Source organism: Streptopelia decaocto (genome assembly GCF_964273445.1).
Source record: "Streptopelia decaocto genome assembly, chromosome: 4".
Taxonomy (NCBI): Eukaryota; Metazoa; Chordata; class Aves; order Columbiformes; family Columbidae; genus Streptopelia; species Streptopelia decaocto.
In genome coordinates, this window is record NC_138658.1 from 52,900,565 (window position 1) to 52,925,979 (window position 25,415).

At 35.0% G+C, this 25,415-nt stretch overlaps 1 protein-coding gene across 1 annotated transcript in view; it reads right to left on the reverse strand.

Annotated features, from left to right (window-relative positions):
- Window positions 1-494: 494 nt before the first annotated feature.
- Window positions 495-25,415, reverse strand: part of SLC30A9 (solute carrier family 30 member 9) — a 36,017-nt gene continuing 11,096 nt past the window's right edge. Inside the window, exons 7-18 of the mRNA XM_082052129.1 lie at window positions 24,809-24,867; window positions 23,942-24,009; window positions 19,195-19,297; window positions 15,530-15,585; window positions 14,041-14,176; window positions 13,597-13,636; window positions 13,082-13,153; window positions 12,514-12,621; window positions 11,074-11,239; window positions 5,600-5,729; window positions 3,015-3,128; window positions 495-1,508 (exon numbers count right to left, since the gene is read on the reverse strand). Coding sequence (XP_081908255.1) covers window positions 1,464-1,508; window positions 3,015-3,128; window positions 5,600-5,729; window positions 11,074-11,239; window positions 12,514-12,621; window positions 13,082-13,153; window positions 13,597-13,636; window positions 14,041-14,176; window positions 15,530-15,585; window positions 19,195-19,297; window positions 23,942-24,009; window positions 24,809-24,867 — 1,097 coding nt within the window. The 3' untranslated portion in view covers window positions 495-1,463. The remainder of the gene's footprint in view (window positions 1,509-3,014; window positions 3,129-5,599; window positions 5,730-11,073; window positions 11,240-12,513; window positions 12,622-13,081; window positions 13,154-13,596; window positions 13,637-14,040; window positions 14,177-15,529; window positions 15,586-19,194; window positions 19,298-23,941; window positions 24,010-24,808; window positions 24,868-25,415) is intronic.

Below are 25,415 nucleotides of genomic sequence, written 5' to 3' on the forward strand. Positions count from 1 at the left end.
TTATTATTTGCTGCAATGTTTATAATTTTATCTTAAATTGATGTTTGAAGATTTGTGTTTCTTATCAACATTTCTTCCTTAAGCAAGTCAGTCATTACTCAGCGACTGAGTCACTAGGAGGGTCTTACTACCACCTCTCACCCATGAGGAATTCTCATTTTACTGAAATATGTTAAAGTGCATAAAAGGTTTCCCTCAGAGTTATTTATATGCAGTGATTTCACATTTCAACTTGCATGATCAGTACCCTTGGCTTTACTAATAAAGAAGGGGTCTCAAAGAATCTGGTACAACTTGGCTGCCTATTGCAGAAAGGCTTGAGGCTGATTGTGTGCAGTGCTAGAATTGCACATTTCAAAGTTATAAACTCTAAGCACTTATCTCAGGATTGTTGAGGACCACTGATAGATTTACTTTCCCAAACAAGCAAGGTCAATTCTTCAAGAACAGAAAATGATTTAGAATTCAGATAACAGAAAATGTCTAGAGTTAAATAAATTAAAAATACAATGTATTCATTTGTTTAATTATAAATAGTTCTAATACATTTTTTGCTATTGTAACTTCCAACTACATCTCTTACACCTTCTAGCAAAGACCATTTCTGACAAGACAGTCTATTAAAAGTATAAAAAAGCAAAAAGTGCCAGGTAACTTTTAATAGGCGCTACCATAAATATCTCGCAGATTACATCTGAAGATGTTTACAAATAAAAGAACAAGTGTCAAAGTAGAGAATAAAGAACAAAATTTAAACCAGAAGAAGTTCACTGAAATCTCTACACAGTAATTTCTTCACAGTAACTTAATGTACTCTGGCTAACCACATACAGGTGACTCCACTGAGGAGAAAAATCTTATTTTTCTGAAGTGCAGCTGGTAATTGCAATGGTGTCAAAAAGCAGGTTTCCAGATCATGGTACTTGACAGAAGGTCAGTGCCTGTTTGAAAGAACTTATCTCATAGAAAAGAAAAACTGTGAAACAATCACACAGTTGAAATCTTACAATTAGTTTAAGATTGGCAGGTTCCACTGGAACAAACTCTTCCTAGCTAATCTTAATATCTCCCAAGAATCTTTAATGATATCTTGAAAGAAACTGGAGAAGTGCAAACTCACTGCATAGGGACACAAATGGAAAAACTAAGTGTGTTGTATATTTTCACAGGCAGCTAATATTTGCCTAACTAGACCTCAAGTTCTGAATTGCAGTAAATATACTCTGACAGACTCTTCTGTGGAATTTAAGTCAAGTAGCCTTTTAAAACTTATTTTGCCATAGAAATTTTTGTCTGCGAGTCTAGTGCTCTTCCAGAAACAGAGCAGTGCGAACAGCCCAGGAAGCTCACAGCACATGTAAGCGAGGTACAGTGCTGAGGTCGCTGCAATTTCAGAAGCTTTTCAGCCCTTTACACGACTTCTTTCCCAAATGATAGCAACCTGAAGATTTCTTCTGCCCAGTCTATAGTATCTCCAAATCCACATGACGAACGTCAGGATTTCGTTGCTGAAATAAAATTCAACAAAAAATACATTTTTTTAAAAATATTCAAACATTTTTGTACATGGATGCAAATAACATTTTTGGTATGACGTTGGCAACTGGATAACAAACTCCCTTTTCTGGTAAGATAGGGACTATTTTAACACAGGGACTACTTCAAAAGCAGGAATAGCTTCAACAAACACTGCCCATACTATAAGCAAGTTTTTGAAGACTAAGTCATCTTTTTGTTTGACAAATACTTTTCAACGCCATAGATAAATTAGTTCTTACGCTTTATAAATTATGAAGTAGCTCGCTTGATTTTTAAAAAGCAGTTTTTATACAAAACTCTTTAAATAAAACTTCCTTAAACTGAGATATGTATGTTTAACAGATATTTTCCCGAATAACGGATAAGATTGCTGAAATAATTTTTTCTGTGCCATTGAAGCTATTTATAAAGATTCAAAATACTGTTTCTATTAAGAAATCTGCATTTTCTGATATTGCAGGAAATAGGTTATCGTCATTACACGGATTGTAAAATCCATGAGATGTTTACTGAAAGTCACTGACTTCAAAGTCATCTGGCACGTAAATCTGACTAGCATATTTAGCAAAGCATATTCAACAGCAACACAATCACTGAAATCCCTGCCTATACCAAAAAACGGTATTCATGCTTATAAAATAATTAGTCATGATCCTACTCCTCAAAAAACACAAAGAACTGGATCTGCTGGTACAATTAAACTCAAAAATAAATTTTGATTTTTAAACAGCATCACTGTAGAAACAGAAACTAAAACTAGAATATTTATCAAATATAATAAGAAAGGACAGACATGGTCTTGAGCAGTGTCTCCTCATGAATAGGAAAGGCAGTCATGACAGGACTGTATTTGTCTGGCAGTCAGTACACTTATAGTTCTGTATTCATGCCAGCAAAGGCAAGATTAACAGCCACAGTTATACAATTAAAAATGGAAACAATCCTGTGTCGCATCAACCAAAGGATATTTAAATCGCAGAAGGAAAAAAAAAAAAAAGGAAAGTTATTACAGGCTTATTAAAGAAGTAAACTGTACTGCTTCAACAAGAGCAAAGTCCTCATCACACACTGATATATTTAATACAATGCTAAGTACCAGATTTAGAAAAAAATAAATTAAAATAGAAGATTGAAATTTGCTTCTTTACAATTAAAATAGAATTCAGTAAGTTGTAACTAACCTGATATTTTGAGAATACAGTAACAAAGACACGATTAGGTCTCATTTCACAAAAATATTGTTCTACAGTGTTATAAAATTGAACAAAATACATAACAAACAGATCAACAACAAAGCAAGGCTTTCCTGCTGGTCAGAACTTTGTTAATGATTCTATAGCAAGAAAATTTGCATTAGGATTATCAACCTCTTCCCCCTCCCATATTTACAAACAAGATCCCAAAAAGTAGATACAGTGATATTGTTTAAATTATATCACAGAAAAAGTACTCCCTAATAAGCAGCTACATTTTACCTTTAAGTCCTTCTCAAGTCTGTCTACTTCAGCTCCCAGTGTGTCAATAATATTCTCACCATGCTTAAGCATGAAGGCTTCTAATTCTTCAAGGGTTTTCACTTGTTGAATTTCCTAGGAAGAAGTCAAATTTAAGAGACTGAGGTGAGTGAAAGAAAGGAATAACACTACAGAGGGTCCTGACATATTTCAAGCAGGAGAGGGAGGAGGGGAGGAAAAACAAAGACAAACAAAAAAACCACACAAACAACAACAACAAAAAAAACACCAACCAAACAAAACCAAACCACAGAACACCCACTTCTCAGCTTTTGCCATTTCCTTTCAAAGCAGCCTCAACTCTTTAGTCTAAAAGACACAAAAGGATAGGACAGCTGGCTTACCATTACACCTGCACTTGACATAAACCCTTCTATCTTTCATGGGTTTTCTCCTTTATTTTCCAAGTAAGTTTAGAGAATTTCACTCATTTTCTAGAAGTTTCTGGGATATCCCCTGCTCACGGCAAGGCAGAGCAGGGTACCCCTATGTATTCTTTCCTCATTTTCATACATTCTCGCTGTTCCATTGCACTGCTTACTCTGGGCATCGCATTACCAAGTCATCTGAAAACCCATAAGGATTACTACGAATGCTGCTGCTGTAAATACAGCTCCTCCGTAATATCAAAAAAACTCAAAGGCAGTTGGTAAGAGCTCAGACTGGAGACCCACAGCTTACAAAATTGAAGAAACAAGGTTAAGGAGGACAGGACTCTATGCTCCTCCCTCCAAAAAGCCATAGACATCAGAAGCACCAAAGCAGGTATTACCACATCATCACAAGCCTTCCCTAGAGGCCATACACCAAGAACCAAGTCAGCCACCAGCCATCTGCCCTGTAGTATCTCACCGTATTTTAGGTGATACAGCTGCAGCATGTTTATAACAAATAGGTTATTGCTAACAGACACAGTAATTATTAAATAGCTGATTCTTGTATATACAGTTAGAACACAATTCAGTATTTCCCCCCATTACTCTAAAACTGAAGAGGAATAACATAATTGAATGAGCTCAAAAGATAGCCCAACCACAATAACCTAGGACCATGGCAAGTCTAAAAAGAAAAAGAAACAAGATTAATCTGAATGACAGCAATTCAACAAATATTTCACAACTTTAGAAAGAGTAAATGTTGCTATTAATGCTAATTTTACGAGCTAGTTTTTTGAAAAAGGCAAACGCTAAGTTTGCCCTTTACTTAGGGTAGCTGAGTCTCCCTGAAAGCAACTATCGTGCAATAACAGCTTCACAGCTGACACCAGCTTACTACATGAAACTACCACAACCTGTACAAGCAACAGTTGCCAACCTAGAAACAATCAGGAAGAACTTCCCCAACAATACCAGCTGGAAGAACCAGGAAGACTGCATGCAATGGCCAAAGGAAATAGTGGGTAAGGATCAGAAGCCATCAAAGCCTTTGAAAGGAAAAGTCGCACACTGAACAGCTCTAATAGCAAAGCAACTGAGACCCGGCAATATAAAAGCAAACAAAGCTGCAGTGCCTCAGTTGTAAAAAGCTGACAGTATTCTTCCTCTCAAAAATGTATTAGATTGAAATCCAATACATTAACAGGTCACTTAGTGCACTGTGTATCTATAATATACATACATTCTTATTTTGACATTAAAGGGCAGTACTTTTTAAAATCTGGGACAATAACTACTGGTTTTAAAAACGGCAGTAATTTAAATGTAAACTCAGCTTCCAAGTTGTGTTTAACAAACAGACATAGAATGCAGACACATCTGATACCTACTTTTCATTTTGAAAGAGTAGCAAAGACAGAAATCTCGTAGGTAGACAAGCAAACGTGTATAAGCATATGACTGGTAAAAATGGGTAAGCAACCAAAGCATTTTGCCCACTTAAAACTCTTTGTAATTTAGATAAATTATTATTTACTTCATAGCTTTGCCACATGGAATCCAGCTGGAAGCAATTTTGCATTTCTATTTTGAAGAGAGGGATTAAGAAAAGCTTCTCTGAACTACACTAAAATCAGAGACAGACACTGATTTAAGGTTGTTTAATTGCTGAATGCTGTCAAAATGCTCACTCGTGCGACGCACACAATCCACATTCAAGCCCAGCCTGAATGGCAGGATCTGTAAACCCTAACAGTGCATCTTCAGCACCCAAGGTGGATGGCTCTGCCAAAACAGATGCTTATTGTCAGGTAACAGGCTTCCAATTTTAACTACAGGCCTTGTTAATTCAATTTAAAAAAATTATGAGAAAAACTACATTCTCATCAAAATTTTTTTTGACAAATCTGCATTTTCTAACAAAAAATTTAATTAAAAACGCTACCCAAGTCGTGCTCAACCCAGAAGTGGCTCCATTTCAGGAGCACATAATATTATTCTGTGTATTGATATTTAACACACTTACGCAAAGTAAAAAAAAAATCCGCAATTCTTCCAAATGAAGACATGGAATGTATCTCACCACTTGAAAATCTTGTTTTCAGACATACTTGAAATTGGAAAGTAAAAATCAAATGCTAAAAGTTACAAAATAATTTTTTAAAAACATACTTGTAGCAGCTGTTCAATGTCTTGTTTTTCCAGGTAAGAACGAGTAACAACCCGTCCATCAAAGTCTACTTCTGCCTTGAATCTCACTTTGCTCATTCCCATGTCTGTGGCTTTAACATCATGAATTGCTCTGAAACACATAATTTTTGAAGAAAATGTAGAACATAAAACAAACAACTAGCTAGTTTGACTTCTGATGTTAACAATATTGTCACAGTAAAATGATTGTGTAATTTTAAAAGGCCATTGCCTTTGACAAACATATCCTCATTTTGTCACCACGCACTGCCATTAAATACTAATCTAGATTTAACCAGTTCTACCACTTTCAAAGGTATCTGCTATACCAACACAATTATCCTGCATCTATAAAAGGCTCACTAAAATAAAAGACAGACTACAAGAAGCATCGCAAATTTCAGAACTAGACTAATTGTGTTAAAAAATTGTCACACAGAAATGCAAACTTCCCTAGTCTTGAGTTAAAACTTTTCAGTTCAACTTATTCGCTACTGCACAGAATGCAACTATTTTAAAATCTTTCAGTACCCTCAACTCTGAGGTAAAGAACAATAACTTCTTGCCAATTACTGAAAGTACACATTACAATTATCTAAGTGTCCTTTCCTAGATACAACTACAATTTGTAAAGGCATGACTTCCGGAAGAAGTCATTTCTATTCAAAATTACAACTGATTTAAGAAAAGTTATGGATATTGTGTTTGGAATTTATTTTTGATCATACTGAACTATTGATCATGACTAATCACAATACAGCTGTTTGTAAATGCTGCACTTGTGTATTTATCTGAAGTTTTCTAATAGATGATAGAACACAAATGTTCCAATACGTTTATTTTGGACATTTGAAGACTTCTGTTTGTTCTATAGTACAGTTTTGCTCCAGTTTGTTAGACAAATTCCATGACATGAATACAGGTAATAAACAAAAAGTCCTCTTTTTCAAGGACTAAAATATATATAGCAAAGTCAGGCCAGAAAAAAAGACTAAAATATGGGATATAAATCTCAGAGAAGTTTCAAATTTTTAAAATTCTTTATTTATTCCTTTCCAAAGCAAAACAGAAAAAGAAGTATCTGAGGTCAACTATATAATATTCCAAAGACTTCAGTTGTATTAACAGACAAATGCAATCTTGACAATTTTTAAAATTCTAACACAAAATTTAGATTTGGCAATAAAGCTCACTTGATGGAAAGTACTAAACATTTCTCCTGTTTGTTTTACTAAGTTGTGCAATTTCCCAGCATCTTGTAAATTAGCGTGCTCTTTGTTTTAAGCAAATTTACTCTTCCCAACTAGAAACGTTTCTTCTCATCTTAATATTTATAAATGAAAAGTGACTTCACAGGGGGAGCAGGAAGAAAGTGGAAGGCATGTATTCAAGAAGCAGCCCTCTACAGGGAACTGCCTACAAAGAACAGGAGGCAAAAATTTAAAGAGTGACAGTCACAGGAAATGTTTATGGAATACTTGTTGTAATGCTCAGGGTGGAGGAGGGGTAGCATTAAGCACATGGAAAAAGAAACAGAACATGAACTAAATATAGAGACACCAAAAAATGTATCTTAGTAAACATTCAAGCAGATTAGAAGAACTATCAGCTTACTGGTAGCAATTGAGAATTTCTAGCTCAAATCCCATTTACACAGTTATTCTGTGGGAAGCTACAAAACAGTATTAACTGGAGTAACCTAACTGGCATCAAACGACCTCCTCACACAAGAGGGTATTTAAGATAATGGATGTGGTTCAATGACTGTTATCAAGAAGATTTTGAAACCATGAGATTCAAAATCTTGAAGATACATCAAGTGTCTATCAGAGCTAAGCAAGAGGATAACAAGAGACGTTTGCGATTCTCATTAAGCAGTAACGTGATAAAATTCAGCGGAATGATGCATATTCTGTAAATGTGAAGGGGAAAAAAAAAAAATCTACCTTACTGCTTATAATCTGTACAGGAAAGATAAGGCAGTGAGTCAGAAATTAAAAAAAAAAACACTAACAATTCAAAAATACAAATGTGCATGCTAAAACTTAAGTTACAAAGCTTGCTCATGGAAGCTTCTGGATAACTAGTAGACACCATCAATTCAAACCAGGGAAAAGAGCAAGTTTCCCATTAAAGAAAAATTTGTCAGAGGATGTCAAGTTACTGGTTTTGAGCCATCAGTTGTCATACTTGCCCCCTTCCCAACCCCCCTCAAAAATGACAGATTTTCCAGCACAACAGCAGCACAATTACACAATAGTTGCTACAATGAAGTAAAAAATTAAAGATGAAACTGTGAATAAAATAGTTTATGACTAGGGATCCATTAATTCATTCCATAAGAACAGAATCAGGACAGTCTGTACCACATCCTATATTTTATTTCACAGTTCTGAAAGCTCAATCTCCTACACTTCAGTTAAACTGAACACAAGAAAGATTTAGGCACCAAAGGTGTGAGAGTTGAAAATGTAACGTTTTAGTAGCAAAAAATAAAATAATTTTACAGCTGAGAAAAACTCGGACTGAAAGCTCATTCCAGACCAAATGAAATAAAGGCTACAAATAGGAATTACCAAGCAAAAGGGAAAGAAAGGGGAAATAAATAAACATGGGCCTAAGAAAAGCAATTATGAAGTCCAAAAAACTGACAGAAGCATAAAAAGGCATTGTCTGTGATACAAACCAACATCTTTTAAGCATAGCAGAAACAAATTATAACCTGGAAACAAGCCTGCTACTAGATGGAAATGGTAAAATTGTTACTAATGATACAGAATAAGCAGAAACAAGCAATAAGCATTGTTCTCTTGATCTAAAAAAGCACAACACCACATTAGTACAACAAAGCATTTCTCTATGAGTAGAAGAGAAGCATACTGGATATTTAAAAGGAAAAAAAAATACTGCTAATTCAGCAGGGTCCGTAACCTGCATTCAAGAGTAAAAAGAACTAAGAAAACTGTGAAGGCAAATTAATTTTTCATCCTGCAATACTGATGAGAATTAATAATTAAAAAAAAAAAAAAAAAAAGAGAGAGAAAAAAATATTAACAACAGTGTGTCAAAAATTAAGAAGGGCAAATGAGGCAATTAATTTAACTTCACCTGACAACCCAAGGAAAAAATGTGGAAGAGGTGGGGGAAAAAATAATTAATTAAAAGCATTAATTCCAGTCATTAAGATTTTAGGGAATGTAAGTCTATGTCAAACAACCTCATAAAAAAAATCAATATTTAGCTGAAAAAACAATCAACACAGACATTATTTATTTTAGTAGCACAGCAGCTAGCATTGTCTGATAAAGTGAATACTTTATAATTAGCAGTGGAACATGATGTTCAGGCAATGTACTGCTGAAATAGTAAGTTAAGTAGTTGTGGTGGTTGTGATGGAATCAGAACCTCTGGATCCTTTGGTCAGTTTGGATCTAAAATAGCTTCTGATGAAAAATAAATTATTCCTTAATACATCCCCCTCATATCTGGCAGAATACATTTGAAAATAGAGACTGCAAATCCTTCCTAAAAGAACAAGGAAGGACTTAAGGGATACAGCAACTGCAAAAAGGATTGCATGAGAACTCAGGTACAGTCTCATAGATGAAGACCCTGAAAGGCTGAAATAAAAAGAACAAATTTTAGTCACCGCTGCAGAAGCACACCAGTACTCGGGAGGTTTTTCTTTTAGATTGGGTGTCAGATGGAAAAATGTAAGAGTAGGACATCATACTACACAACTGCATTTCAGAAAACGATAATTTGAACATTCAAGAAAATGCTGAAATTCTTACAGGTCCAAAACTACATTGATCAAAATGTACATCTAGTCTTTTTAAGAAATACTTGATGCTAAAAGACTTCCTCATTTCACAGAAAAAAGCTGAAAACAAACAGAACAAAAAACCTAACTAACCATAGGTTGGAGTAAAAAACTAATTCGAATAGCTTTTCCCAAAGGAGAGGGGGAAAAAAAAAAAATCAGAATTCTGAGATGAAGACCATATGTCTTATAAGATGATGTAAGTTAATGAAGCTCAGGATATCAGTGTTGCCACAAGAAGAACTTGGCGAAAAACAAAGTCGGCACTAAAAGAAATCAAAGCAGATCATGCAATGGATCTAAGAAGATGACTCAAGACACAGTGCACACAGAAGCTACTGTTACAAGAAGCACCTAAAGGTATTTAAGCTTCTAACCTTAATAAGAAACTGTGTGTTTCTCTCAAGTCTTTGCTTTTTTTATCCTTTGGTTTTTTGTTTTTTTAAATTAAGTTACTTTTTGTTTAAAAAACTGTTTACATTGAGAGGAGATGAACTATGCACTGTTGAGAAGTTGTAGCCATCTACAGAAAACACTAAAATACAAAATGGTGCCTGGGATAGGAAAAATTTTATGATCCAGCCTGGAACAAGCAAAAGCCACCTGTGCACTTTGGAAAAAGAACTACAGAAGTCATGTACAAATAACCACGTAAACTCACCTACTCTAACACAGCACTGTTGACATATGCCCCAACACTCAGACTAATCCAGGGTCACCACAAATATTTTAGCAGAGTTCAGTTACTGACGTGAAAATTCTAACACAATCCTATTCCAAAACAGGAATCTTTTTAGCTTCTGGAATGAAAGGCATGTTGTTCAGACCTGTTGCTTGCAACTGAGATGATCCAGCACTGAGTTAACACCAGTATACATGGAAGAAGCTAATGGTCTTTTTTTTTTTTCCCCTCCAGAGTTCAGTAATGGCTACAAATTAAAAAAGCTTTAAAATGTTCCAGTTGATTTAGACCAAAATATATTCCTGAATAAAAGATTAAGAAAATAAAAGCGGTTTTGCTTCTAGATCAAGGTTAATAGGGTTAAAATAATAGCTCCTTAAAAACCATTTAAACAAGATTCCAGAGTTACAATGGTCTATAAGTTTATTTCACGGCAAATTGCAGATTTCCGAAAAAAGGTAAATTAGCATTGAGTTCATTCTGTAAGCATCTAACATGCAGAATCTATTACATCGTAACACTACTGCACCACTTCACTGCCAACTGCTAGAGAATTCCAGACACCGAATATTAACAGTAAGAGAATTTAAATATTTAAGTGCTAATAAACTATAAAAGCAACATTACAAGATCATTTAAGTGCTTGCATTTCACACATTTGAAAATAGTTTTAAGTTTGTGATGGCTTTCTTGTTAAGTCATTGTCAACTCCTGTAATTTATGTAACTGTTAGAACATATTTGCGTCTGAGAGGTAGGAGTATTCACTTATTGCCATTTTTAGCATAGAAACAGATGTTAGTAAAAAGTAAGATCCTAAAATCTCAATACAGAAGAATCTACCCTACAAATAATCAATCTCACCAGATTGCTCTCATTTGAAGTGCTTGAACTATTTTTTTCAGATGTTACTTTCCTGCTTTTTCCTGTTCTTAGCTGTAAAGATTCTTACCTTACTACAGGATCACTTTCCAATAACTCAGTGAGTCGCTGCAGTTGTTCAGGCTGAATGGATCGTCCCAGCAGGGCTTCAGTATTAGTGTAGATTAGAAATGCTGACACAGTTCCTAACAAAGTTCCAACACCTAGAGAACCCACGCTGTCATAATATGGATTTCCTAAACAAGACATGCCAAATTAGTTTCACAGAGCATTTCTATGACACAGCAGATAGTTCAGATTTCACACTGGATATAATTTTTGCAGGTTTTTTTGTTTTGCTTTTTGGTGGGACTTTGGGGGTTTGGTTTGGGTTTTGGTTTTTGAGTTGTTGGTGGTTCAGTTTTAATACACTGGCAACTCTTTCATACTAAGGAACAAGCTGAAGCTGGAAGAAAACAAATTATCTTAAGATAAAGCCTAAAGTCCCCTCCTCTCCCTCAGCCACTCCTGTCTCCAGCAGCACTAATAAATGAGTATACTCTTGTCAGCTATTTGGGTTTCGGTGTACAGTTTTACCTTTACTAATATAAAATTATATACATCTAAACACAGGTAGTACAAAAGTCTATTCTTTTCTCAGTAACTCAAAAACCCGTATTAACCATTTCTGGAATACAATACTTTAAATGCATATTCATTCATACTCAGATTTGTAGAAACAATAACGTATTTTTAACTTTATGAAGGAAATTAGAGATGGAATAAAAAACTGTCTTCTATATAAAAAATGAAATGTAGAATTAACTTATTAGAAGCCACAAAAAAAAATTTACCATATTTATTTTTTAAACAATTGAAAAGCCAAAGCCAATGCTTAAAAAGCGACAGATAAATCATCTTCCCTCTTCAGAAAACTTAACTCTTCAGCAAAGACAGATTTTTAATCCGTTGCCACACAGACCACGCTACCTGTGTGACTGAAGTTTGCCACACTGTTCAGGAGCAGCTGTTGTAATCTGATGACAAAACTAATACCACTACGCATCAAAAGGAAGAGAAGAACTGCTTCCTTAAATCCTCCCCACGTGCACACAGAGCCTCACACCACTGAATAAGGAAACTCTAGTATGTAATTCCACTGTGGCACAAAGTGATTTATAATACGTAACTGACTACAATAAATATACCTTTAGTAAAAAATACATTAAGTTTGTATGACAAAACAGCTCAAAAGGAAGTCAGACCCATCTGCACATCCTCTTTCAAGCTTAACCCTACCAATAACATACATGAAAAAACCACCACTTTTTATTTTAAATATTTTCAACTCAAACTACTAGAAATCAGATCAGAGAAGAGTATAAATCTTCAGAAGCTTACAGAGTACAAATATCAGAAAAACAGTAGAGATGTATTTAAGTCAATCAATATAAAGTAAATGCTCTGTGTTCGTATCATGCAGAGGAGGAAATTCATATCCTGCTCACCTCAGTTTGAGGCAGAACTTTACCTGTTAAAGAAGTCAGACCCATACAGGTAGCAGCTACAGCCACACTCAGAACTGCTGCAGCATCCTCCAGTAACACCACGTTTGTACTAGGATCACGACTCTGCACAACTACGCATACAAAAAAAAAAAAAATACATTGCTTTGGAGAGCTTAGCTTTACTACATTATGCACAACTTTTCAACTATACTAACACCAGCAACTTAGGAGAAAAATTTCTGCAACTATATAGGTGTAAACTGAATTTTTGCATATGCACAGACTTCTGAAAGCATTCATAAATATACAGAACAAGCCCTGTACCCATTATGGAAACCTCTCCAAAGGGCCTGGAAAATGTTAAAGGGCATATATCCTGAAAAATGCAAGTAGTTTAGTAAAAGTATCTAAGCAGTGTTACTTAAATCAACAGGCTTTCACATAATTTGTAAAATGTATTTGTTACTAGAAAACATATTAGTAAAGCAAAGAAAGGGAGAATAAACAAAATGGTTTCTATCATTATGCACATACAGGTTAATAGATTCTGTTTTAAATAACCACATACCTTATTGCTATAATGACACATACCATATTGATAAAATGACAGACCCTTGGCTCGAGCACTCCTGCGAATTTCATTTATAGCAACAAGAAGGGTAGCTGAAACAACATCAAAATAGTTGCTGAAAATTATTAGAGGCAAAAAGAATCGTTTCCATTTTGTAAAAAAAGGAACTTTTCTTTATGTCATAGCGACAGATCATCAAGAAAGTGCTGATTATTGATACTTCCAATAATGACAAAGCATAAAGTTATTTTCTTTTCTACATGCATGTCTCCCACACAAATTGGAATAGTTATATTCACCGATAGTTTAACATCAAAAAGGCATTCTATGTGTACTTTCCAAATGAGGTACTTTCCACCTTCTTCCTATATAGACAGAGAAGAAAAGCAGTTCCCTTTTTTGTTTGTTTGTTTACAAGTAATTTGCAACAGAGCTCAAAACTTTACTGTAAGCAAGAAGCAATTATTACTGTAATTACACTGTACTCTTAAAGATTACAAATACTTAAATAGAAATATTTCTTGAAACTGCGTACCTCCTTCAGAAACCAACGACCCTGCTAGTATGCAGTATGCCTGTGGGAAAAAAAGAGTCTCAATTATTATGTAAGATGCGTGTTTGTACAGATCTCTTCACCACAGGCTATCCAAATGCAGCATTCCAGAACCCCATTACCCACTGTGCTGTGTAGCTGTCCCTAAACTGAAGGCAACTAACAATGTTTGAATTATGCAATATAGTGCAAAATAAGAAAAGAAGACCTCTTGGTAGGTGTGAAGATGCAGGGTTTAAAGAACAGCTTCATTTACTATAAGATCAGCTATAGTATTAAGATTACTTTTTCTTAAAACACATTCTCACTAAGAAAAGTTTGAGTTAATTGGGATTCCAACTGACTCAGGAAGTGGATTTCAGACTGTGCCATTACTTCCTATAAAGTCGCTAGTGTTAGATATAATATAAAACACTATTAGCTTACCCAGAGGAGAGATTCTATAGGATGAGGGTGGAGTAAACCCATGACCCCATGATACCAAGAAAGTCCTGCACCCATCATGAAAATGCCCACCCCACTGATCAGGGAGGCAATATAGCGCATGTTTGTGAAACCATACCTAGATGAAAACAAAGAAAGTGATTCAGGAAAATAAGGTTCTATATGTCTGCAAACATAACTATACGTTTTTTCCGTTAGTTTTTATGTGTCTTAAATTATCATCCTATGACCAGGCATCTATTTAAGACAAAGCTGCTAAATTCAGCCTAATCCAAGCGGGAAAAAAAAATACCAACCAAAACTACCTGGAAAAGGATATCTAGTACACACAAGGGCATTAAGCACAGATATTTTTCTAATTCTTTTCTAAACAAGCTATTTACATAGCTGCATTAGCTCTTTTGTAGAGACTGAGGATTTTACCACTGTAAAAAAAGAAATTCACGTCACTTTTTACTGAAATGCTACTTCTAAAAGAAATTTCTAGCCTGATAGGCAGCCAGTCTACATATTTTATAATGTTAATTTTAAGGGAATAAAACCTGTGACACCTTTATGTAGTTCAGCTAACTGCAGACATTCAACACTTGCTGTTTTTAAGAGCAGTGAGAAAGGTAAAAGCAATATTAAAAGTGTACATCTATTCCTTTTCTTGTTATTAACGGCTACTACGAACAGTACACTTCTTTAGCAACGTTTGAAAATCAGTAGTACAAAAGACTATATTGAGGAAGAAGGGGAAAAAGTGAAAAGGGGAAGGAGATACAAATATATAGATAAATTTAAGATTAAAACATTTTTTCAAATTACCTGACACTCCTAATGAAGAAAAACTTAACTTATTCTGTAAATTAGACATATTTTGAACTAGCGCTTACACTATGAATGACTTGCCCAAACATGTGAAGTGTAAAGCAGGTCAACACCAAAAAAATATCATGGAGCGTAGCTTCTAACTTTCCTGAAATTTTAAGAACTTATCAGTAATACCCCTCTTACTCAGATAAAAACAAAGAGGAGTTTGAGTCAAACACACCTAATTATGACAGAAGTAGCTGCCTTGCAGACAACCTCTTTGTTGAAAAAAGAAGAGGACAGTATTTTTTTCTTTTTCAAAAAAATCTTGTCATTGACATAAGTGTTTACAAGTCAAGTAAATCTATCTATTGGAAGATGTAGAAGAGCCCGGAATAATTTAAAGAAATAAAGTCAATTAAATTAAAACAAATCCAAAAGCATACTGCAAAAAGAAAAATCATTAAATATAACATGTATCTAGTCGCTGAAGCTAAAACTCCTCCAATTTGGAAGAAATCCCTTTTCTTATTTTATCTATTATAAAATCAGAAACAATGCATTTCAGAAATGATACAAAACAGTAGGTTAAAAAGAACAAGGTGTTGCACAAACAAGAACTACTCTTACTGATTATATATAATTACCAAAATCACTATTTACTCAAAAACCTTACGGATGACTAGGGTCAGGTGTCCTTGCAGACTGACTGATGCCCAACGCTAGCAAAGCCTATTTAGGACAAAAGGAAAGAAATCTTTGTTAAAAAATAAACAAACAAATTTAGAAACATTCTGTATCAACTGAACTTGAAAGATAAAGGCAGATGCAATTTGCTGATGTGCACATATGCTTTGCTAATGATGCTTTATTAGAGCTAGAATATAATCCTCAAAGTCTGTCATTTAACTCTACTGCCCCCAAAAAACTGTTAATTATACCTATATATATAATATATAGGGAATTATATAGTGTGTTGTCCTAGTTGCAGCTGGGATAGAGTTAATTTTCTTCCTAGTAGCCAGTATAGCACTGTGTTTTGGATCCAGAATGCGAAGAATGTTGACAGTAGTGTGATGTTTTAGTTGTTGCTGAGCAGTCAAGGACTTTTCAACTTCTCACACTGTGCCAGCTGCGTAAGAAGCTGGGAGAGGTCACAGCCAGAACAACTGACCCAAACTGGCCAAAGGGATATTCCATACCATGCGACGTCATGCTCAGGATGTATTTTGGGGGAAGGAGGAGTTGGGGGGGGGGGGGGGGGGCATTTGGAGTTACAGTGTTTGTCTTCCCAAGTAACCCTTAGGCATAATGGAGCCCAGGCTGAACACCTGCCTGTCCATGGGAAGCAGTGAAGGAATCTCCTGTTTTGTATTGCTTTGCTTGCACGCGCAGCTTCTGCTTCACTTACTAAACTGTCTTTATCTCAACCCATAAGTTTTCTCACTTTTTCTAATTTTCTCCTCTATCCCACTTGGAGGGAATGAGCAAGTGGCTGTGTGGTCCTAGTTGCTGCCTGGGGTTAAACCACAACAACCTCTGTACTCTCCAAACTAAAGAAAAAAAATATTTTGATGGAAGAAGTAAAAATCTCTTGCTATTTAAATGGCCTATTTGAGATATAATTAATTAGGCCGGTATTAAACTATTGATAAAGTAAGTTATAAATCTAGACCTCAATTTTGCAAAGCACATGTTTTGGTTTAGGACTATAAATTATTGAAGCATAGTAACAAGTATTAAACTTTAGACACTTCAGTCTTTGCAGCAGCAAGCTACCTCGAGGCAGCAACATTTCTCCTGTGTTTTCCCCAAAACCACATACTCAAAATATTTGAGCAAAAAACCCCACATTTCCAGCAGACCATTTAACTTCCACATTTAAACCAGAACAGCATGTGTAAGTAGGAGATAATATCACTATCAAACTTAGTTCACCTATAAACTGACATGCATGGTCAAATGAAATGCCTCCCCATAAATGTAAATATTATCAGTTGAGTTACTAGCACACCTGCCTTCACTTTGCAGCTGAAGCAGCTGAGAGGCTGCATAAAACCACTTACAGGAGGATAGGATACAAAAATGTGATTCTCCACTTGGTCTTTCTGGTCAGAGACCCATGCTAGGAACAACTGAAGCAAAAAGGTAGCCAAAATTATGTCTGAATTATTTTTAAGATGCAAGTCTGGTCTAAAGTTCCATGTATTTGTCAAAGTCGAAGGGGCTTTTATGAGTCACAGGCTATTCAAGGACTCCTCTTGCTTGATCTGCGGGAGGGTTTCAGTCACACTCATCTTTAAGTATTTTTGTTTCCAAAGCCTTGCTACATCAAAAGCTGCAACAAGAACAATTATTTCTACACTAGGAGAAGGGAAGATTTCACGGCCTCATAATGTATACCTCAAGCACACTAAACAAAAACACAGGAAAAAACACTAATTTTGTCCTTGCACACTAATATTACATGCCCAGTTCTGAGTCTGCCACGCCACCTATTCAAAGTAAAAGTGCCAGGTATACGGCTACTTGTGTTGTGAGTGGATGCTAAGGCAGTCTAGGAATAGAAAAGAAACTGAGATATTCGAATTCTCATCATTGTTCTACCAAGAGATGACTAAGCAACAAAGTCTGTCATTCTGTTACAATATCCGACAGGAAAAGTATTTCGGGAGGCATACTTTGTACATCATCTTAGCTTCAAGTCCCACTTACGATCTATGAAGTAGCTCAGTATAGTTCTGATTATTACAACTCCTCTCTTTCAACTCATTTCTACAAAAACTTAAGAATCTATATTCTGACTTGTCAGAATTAATACAAATTTTTAAACACTCTTTTATCTGGACAGGAACTCAATAATACTTTAAGATGACCATACATCATTCTTTTCTGGGAGGGCTGGGGAACAAGGCAGAGAGGAGTGAGTATGTAACCCAAATTACTGAGATTTTTTTCTGACAACACTTCCTAAAGGTAGGGCTGGTCACACTGTGCCTATGCATTGTGACAAAAAAAAAAAATTAAGTCTGTCCTGGGACTTATTTCCTAAATTTTATGTATTTGCCTAACATTATGACCCATTTAACCTTTTTTTTGGTGCTCTTGTATCTTGATAGTTACAGGGAAAATAAATTGCAGCTGAAGTATGGAACAATTATAGGAAAAAACAATAGTTTAGAAAAGAAAAACAGAAGTATTTCAAACCACTTGCCCCAATTAATGTAGATGTATTACCAACAGTATTATATTAGTGAAACAGTAGTCCAAACACCCTTGAAATACATTTTATTTCTAATTACAGGTGAATTTCTAGATTCCTTCTGCATTTAAGGCTTCTAGACTAGGTCAGTTATTTGACTGGTAGCTTACAAACCCTCCATCAAATTACTAGCATAAATATAAAAAAAAAAGAAAAGAGCAGTTAGATAAACCTGTAGAAAACACTAGTTGAATCCACCAGTTTCGGGAAGTAAATTTGCAACAGAGTAACAACAGCTTTGCATTCAGACTGGGGAAAAACAGAAAAAGCTCTGGACTTAACAGTATTTCGAAAGCACTGTGAATTTCTAACAAAATAGGCCTTCAACTACCTACAGTTTGATAAAAACTGTATATAACAATAACATTACTCTGTGATATTTACTTTTGCCTCTGGGAAGCTAAAAAATGCACGTGTATACTACACATACAAAGAAAACAATACATCTTCCTCCCACTGCACGCATGCAGAGCTTGTCACACTCTGGGCACGCTTCATAATCTGAATTACTTAAACCAGAAATTATTTAATAATAAACTAAAACACAAAACCACCTTCTCCTAAATGAAATTGTTTATTTAAAAAACACCTTTGAGACTATTTTGCCTCAACATTGTTTAAATGGCCATCAGATTAAGTACTAACTTTTTTCCTCCTAAAATATATCACTATCAATTCTAGGGAGCATGTAAACTGTACAAAATAGTACAAAAGTGATCACAGGTATTGAAGGGGAAAAGCACTGTAAATACACACCACGGCAGAATCTGAACATCATTTTTAATACGAGTTGTGGCCAATAAACTTGGAATTTCTAGGCTTCTCTACAACACCAATGTTATCTGTGAGCAAACTTTGTAAAGAAAAATTAAGTATTTTGCCATGAGCTCTAGTCCTACTAAAGAGAATGCTGTTTTCATTTCTCTGATGTTTATTTTTTATACAGTACAGACAAACTAAAGAACACTAGTAGACTCAATTATTACTTTCAAGTGTAATACAACTACTTTAAGTATCTGTCTTTATTCCTGAAAAATTATCACAGGTGTAACCTTAAGCAGCACAGAAGAAATACTCACCTGGTTACATGTGTCTGCCAAAGAATGTATGGCTTCTGAAAACATACTTGCAGAACCCGTGTAAACCCAAGCAAGTAGCTTAAAGAAAAAATTCAACCCATTTCTGAAAACAAAGAGAAGAAATAAGCTGAAGAACAACAGTATGTTTGGTCTGTAATATTTTCAGCAGAACCACAAGTGCTGTATAATCACGCATTACCTGCCAGCAAGTGGTGAAACCAAGTATCAGTACATTAGAGACCTGGACAAGCAGATAAGGCACAGACATTTTCTGCATGGTTACTGTTAAAAAGCTCTTCCAGCTAAAACTGGTATGTAAAGATATACAATTTATTTTTCAAAAATCATTAACTTCTAAGCAGTCCCGAGTAAGTTACATTTCCTGAAAACTACCATCACATTCACTACTCAGAGCAAATAATTGCCTACCAGTGGGAGAACACAAGCCTTAATGATTTCCTTTTCTCTCTTGTCAATCTTCTGCCTCCTACACATCCCCTGCTCATACTGGAGTACAAGGTTCCCCATTTCAGTGTCAGCTTGAGCAATTCCCCATAGGATACAAACATAAGACAATAGACAGGCAGACATGGCTGTCCTTAGATTACACTGTAAAAATTATCTATGGAACTTTTCCATTAAGCTGTCCAGCATGACTTCTCAAGCCTTTTTTAGGTTATGAGCTCACTGGATTAAGTATTGTGTTATGTTGTACAGTGGAGGGTAACTATTAGCACCAAAATCCAGGTCTACATTCTCACTTCAAACATTCATTATCAATAGCTTAATTGTTACAATTATATTGCAAAGAAAATCAGGCTAGAAAATTATAACATTATTCTCCATCTTTTTAAATATATTTGAGTTTAGCTTATTGGCAATTTTTTTAAGTATTCACATGAAATCACGTTAGAATTAAGTATTAACATCTTGTTGTTGCATTTTCAAACAACTATATGCCAAGAAATTATATTTAAATCAGAGGAAGCACAAGTCCAGCCCCTCACCACACACCAAATTATATAGTTGATTAAATAACATTCATTTCCAAGGTCATCCTTAAAGAATTTCTGTGAGAGTAGATCGACTTCTTCAAGCAAGAGGTAGCACTGTTTGTTTTCTAGACTAACTTCCATCCAAGGACCTGAATGTGCTTTACTGTTTTTCATTTAGTCTCACTACCTGAATGAGACGGTGAGGCATCACCGTAATTTACAGGTGGGAAGTAAAAAAAAAAAAAAAAACACAACATAAATTAGTGGATAATCCAAGAAGAAGAAGAAGGGAAAGATGTTGTAGCACTAAACCATAATTTAAACTCCCTGTGTTAATTACAAGTTCTTCCAACTCACACTATAGCGCATCTTTATCATAGAAAGAAAATGAAATAAATTACAGTGGGATTCAGGATCACAGTCTCTTGACTTTTGTATTGTTCTTCTCAGTGTTGTATTAATGGAGTTGACAGCTTATCTGAAGGTACAATTCAGCTGTATGGCCCCTGCCTGTTCAGGTTACACAACAGGCTCTCAGCTTATATTTTATTTCATCCTTACAAATTCTGAATTTGTGGCAAGATTTGGCATCCTAGCGATCTAAAAAGAAACCACACTAAGATTTTCAAATGTTCAGCCCAGCAAAATCAGTCTGTTAATAATGCCCAGTAAGTTGGAGACATGAGACAGAAAGATGAAGGGTGCCACATGGGAAATAATTGGAAAAACCCTTGTGAGTCTGCAGAGCCACCAAGGCAATTTTGTGGTTCCTGTCTGACTAGATGTTCACATCAGTATAAGACAACAGATAGAAGCCAGGTTTGAGTTTTAAAAAAAAAAAAAAAAAAAAAAAGTCAGGTTTTTACTGCACCACTGCATTTCAAAATAATAAGCCCTATGAAAGCCTAAATTCTGTTAAAGAAATACTACAAAGATTTTAAACAGCAGAGGAAAAATAATCCAAAACCACCAAATTCTGAGAAGGCAGCTAAAATACTATGAATAATTTTGAAACAAATTTATCTTTTACATCAGTGACCACCAATTCATGAAGTATTTTGTCTGCTGTACTGAAGCAAACTGACTGATTTAACTTCATCGTTCCTATCCGCATGAACCTGAAAGAGTAGGCAAGTTTAAGAGAACTTAAACCAAAGCTAGGTAAAGTCTGAAAAAGATCTTTTGTAATGTTTTGGACATCATGTCAAGACATAACAAACAAACACCACCATAAAAAAGCAAACATGATTAATTAGGTACAATTCTCTTGCTTATTAAACCTACTACTGTACAGCATTTTCTAATAAGCCTCTCTTCTGCACCTAGAAAATAAGCAGTTTTGTTTAACGTAACTGTTTATAACTGTATTAAAAAGTCCACAGAGGAGACCAAGAGAACAAGGGGGAAAAAGAAGTTATACATCTTCCTTCCTGCCAGAAGTCTTGTCAATTTCAGTGTAAAGTCTAAATTGAATTGGTAACTTTCAAATGTACTGATAGGTGAACAACATAAGCCTCTTTGAAAAAAAAAAAAAATCTACAAATGCAAAAGTAGATCAAAAGCAAATATTCAAATTGAAGTTCGTAACTTAACAATTTAAATTACAATTAAAACAAATTCAAATAAATCTATCCTGACTGAACTGTAAAGTTGAAAACATTAAAGGGCATTAATATTTCCATTTACATATTTATCATTCCAAATCTGTTTCACAGATCACCACCTCAGAACATCAAGATGTATATGAGGAACAGGAGTTACAGGCAATTGGGACAGATAGACAGACAGATAGATAGAATTGTACCATCACGTGATTGCTCACTTTTTATACTCAATTTTACAGCATAAGAGAACGGTCTAAAATGATATGGTCTGATTTACATGACCATCCCTGTCTACCTACATAAAATATTTAGGCTTTTGAAAAGACAGTAAAAAAGAAGCCAAAATTTAAAAATAAATCAAACTGAAAATATTCAAATACATTATAAATCTATATTAAAAAAATCTATTTGTGCCCTAGATTTGAGAACTAAACACATTCCATCACATCTATTTCCAAGGCAGCAGTAACATTACTAAAATCCTTCACCGCTATTTTTTTTTAATATTATATACCATGAAAACTTTGGATTGTTTAAAAGTAAAGCATTAGCTTAACAACAAAATCATTTCAACAATGCCAGAGCCCAAAGAAAGTTTTGCTAATAACAGATCAATCCTTTTTTGATAAAAAACACTGCCTTCCTGTATTTCTGTAACAGAGCTTCAAAGTTTTTCCTCACACAGAGAATTCCATCAACAACATGAGAGTGAGCCAGTGCAGCTGGTTTATACCCTCGCACGTGGATCCATACAGACTCTGCTTTTATTGAACCACATTTCGACCTTACTGGGGAAGCATGAAGTTTGTGAAAAGCCAACCAATCATTCCAGCTGGAGAAGTTCAGAAGACTGGCCTTTCTTGACCCCAAACCAGAAGCCATTAAAAATCATGCTGATGTCAAGAAGCTCAGGCCCATGAACAAAGCAGCACTGATGGTGGCCATGACTTAAATCTCTGAAAAGTCACCAGGTATTTGAGGGCCACAAGAGATCCTTTAACTTCTAAAAAAGCTCCACTGAGAATATAACAGGCCCTATAAACTTCTGCCAGCCAGGCTGCCAGGCATTTGTCTATAAAAGTGCCTAATCATCCAAAAAGTATTTATGAAGAGAGTGCAATGTTTATTGCAATGGCCTGTTTACAAAACAGAAAAGACAAGGCTGTTTTCTCTAGATCATTTTAAGAAAGTGAAGGAGGTGAAAGTGCCAATACAACACCCCTCCCTTTTTATTTTTTTTCTTTTTTTCCCCCATTAGAAACATCCATACTAGCAATTCTTAGATGTTTTTAACTTAGGAAGGCCTTAACAGTTACTAGTAGAATACTCAGTAAATAAAGGAGGAGGTTTTCAGTCAAACTATGTTTTTCTCCCAAGTAAAAAGCATATAGTTTTGTAGGAAAACTCAGAGTTATCTCCTGTCCAAAACATTTCCTGTGCCAAAAAAACCAAACACACCCTATATTTCTATTTTGCTGCCTTATATAGTGTCTTTGCAAATAAATACCGTTTATAAAATCAAATTTCTTTTAAAAATTCACAGATTTTATGATAAGTAAATTTTAGTCATCATTTCCTGAGAGAAACTTCACCTGCTTCTATTTATTTCATGCCAGACAGTCTCTGTGTTTATTTGCTTTAAATCACAATCATTAGTTTAGTTTTGTTTCATTTCATTCAAACTGGTAAGATATGTGAAAGGCAAAAAGCTCCTAAAATATCCCCTTTTCAGTTAGGTAAGAAAATAGATGAATAACAGCAGAAAGAGAAAAGTGAATTATTTTCTGTTGGTTTTATGAAAGATTGTTTAAAGCTTATGAAAACCTCCCCTCAAGAGGAGCAAGAAATATGGACAACTTTAAATGTCTGCCTCTCCACGTCCTTCAAAATTTTAGTTTTTACTTTAAAAAACTGTTTAGTCTAATTTCAAAAAATTTGCCCTGCTCAGACATATATTCTGTCCCCGGTCTCTATACATTGATGAATGTATTTACCTAAACTCACTTCCATCAACAACAAATAAATCTATTAACTTCAGTTACAGAGACTCAAGTAACTTTAGGTTGAGTACATAGACTGTTCTCATTTCCAGGATAATAAACTGTTTTATACTTGCATAAACAAAACATTTATTTTTTTTAAACTTACATGCAAATGGCTACCATTACCACCTTCCCTGGTCCCTTGAAAAACATAGCTGCTGCACTGGAGCGTGGCTACATAAAGAAATAAGAGATAATTACAATAAAATAGCTAAATCAACCTCATTAAGGACCTACCATACAAATTATTAAATAAAAACTCTGCATTGCCATGTACTGCAAAAGGCAGGCTACCGTCCTTGAAGCCTATTCATTTACTATGGAATGCTCACCAAAACTGCAGTTGATTCTCAACATTTCTACAAATGGATGGCTATAAAAAGGATAAACAACCAAAGCCTCCAGAAGGGGCCACTGCAACCATAACGACAGGAGGCAGCTGCGCAGCAGAAAAATTAAGAAATCATTCTACCATGGCAAAGCACCTGGGTCTGGGCAATGGCTCTGCTTAAGCAAGGAGGAAGGGCCAGTAGGACACAGAGCAAGTGTTAATGTTAAGTTTCTTGTTGTTTTGGTTTGGGCTTGGTTTTTGGTGGGTTTTTTTGTCTCTTTTTTCCTTAAGAAACCTATTTCATCTCCTATCAATATATTTACTATAAATGTTTATCAGCTATAGATTAAACCACAAATACAGCTGCCATTTTCTTAATAGGAATGCAATTGACAAAAAGAAAAAAAGCCACCTTACTGGTAGATTACACTGCCACAGTAGGAATCTTTTTAAAATGGCATCATAACATTACATTCAGAGATAGATCATTACACTCAGAGATAGATCTGGTATACTACAGTACAAATAGATCTTCCAAGAATGTTCAGTTAGTTAAGCTTATGCAACAGTTTCATAACTTTTTCCTTCAAAATTTATATCTCATGGCATTATTACAGCAAAAAACTTTAAAACATCTCTTACCTTAGTATTTCCAAAGAACTCCTTATATTCTCTCAACAGCCTTTGGTTTCTAAATAGATCTGCAATACAAATTTGTTTCCATGAATACTAACTAGTAACCAGTAGTTTCAGGAACTGAAGTCTGTTTTTTTAATGCAGCAGCAAACTTCTAGGAACAGCTACATGGTCTATCCTTCTATTATAACCAGAAACACACATTGTTATATACCCATACAAAATGCCAAATACAATCTGTTATGATCCTATACATCACTGTCATTCATACCAACAAAGTATGACACACAAAGGAAAAAAAAAAACTCAAAACACACTGAACCAAATCCAGGCCATCCTACTGTCCCCCTCCTGCCCCTTAACCACGAAGGAGAATGGAAAGGATATTTCAAAGAAGTCTCTTATCATCAGTATTTTTCCATCCACTGATGATGTTCAGTAACTTCAAAATAAACAATGGTATACTACAGTATCTAGAAGCTGCAGTGCTAGATTCTCCCCTACAAAGTTATATAAAATACACAGTACACATTAATTTAAATACATTAAAACAGACAGTGGATGACAAGGCTAGTCTGTAATGAAAGGGAGTTACCACTTCAAGTACATGATT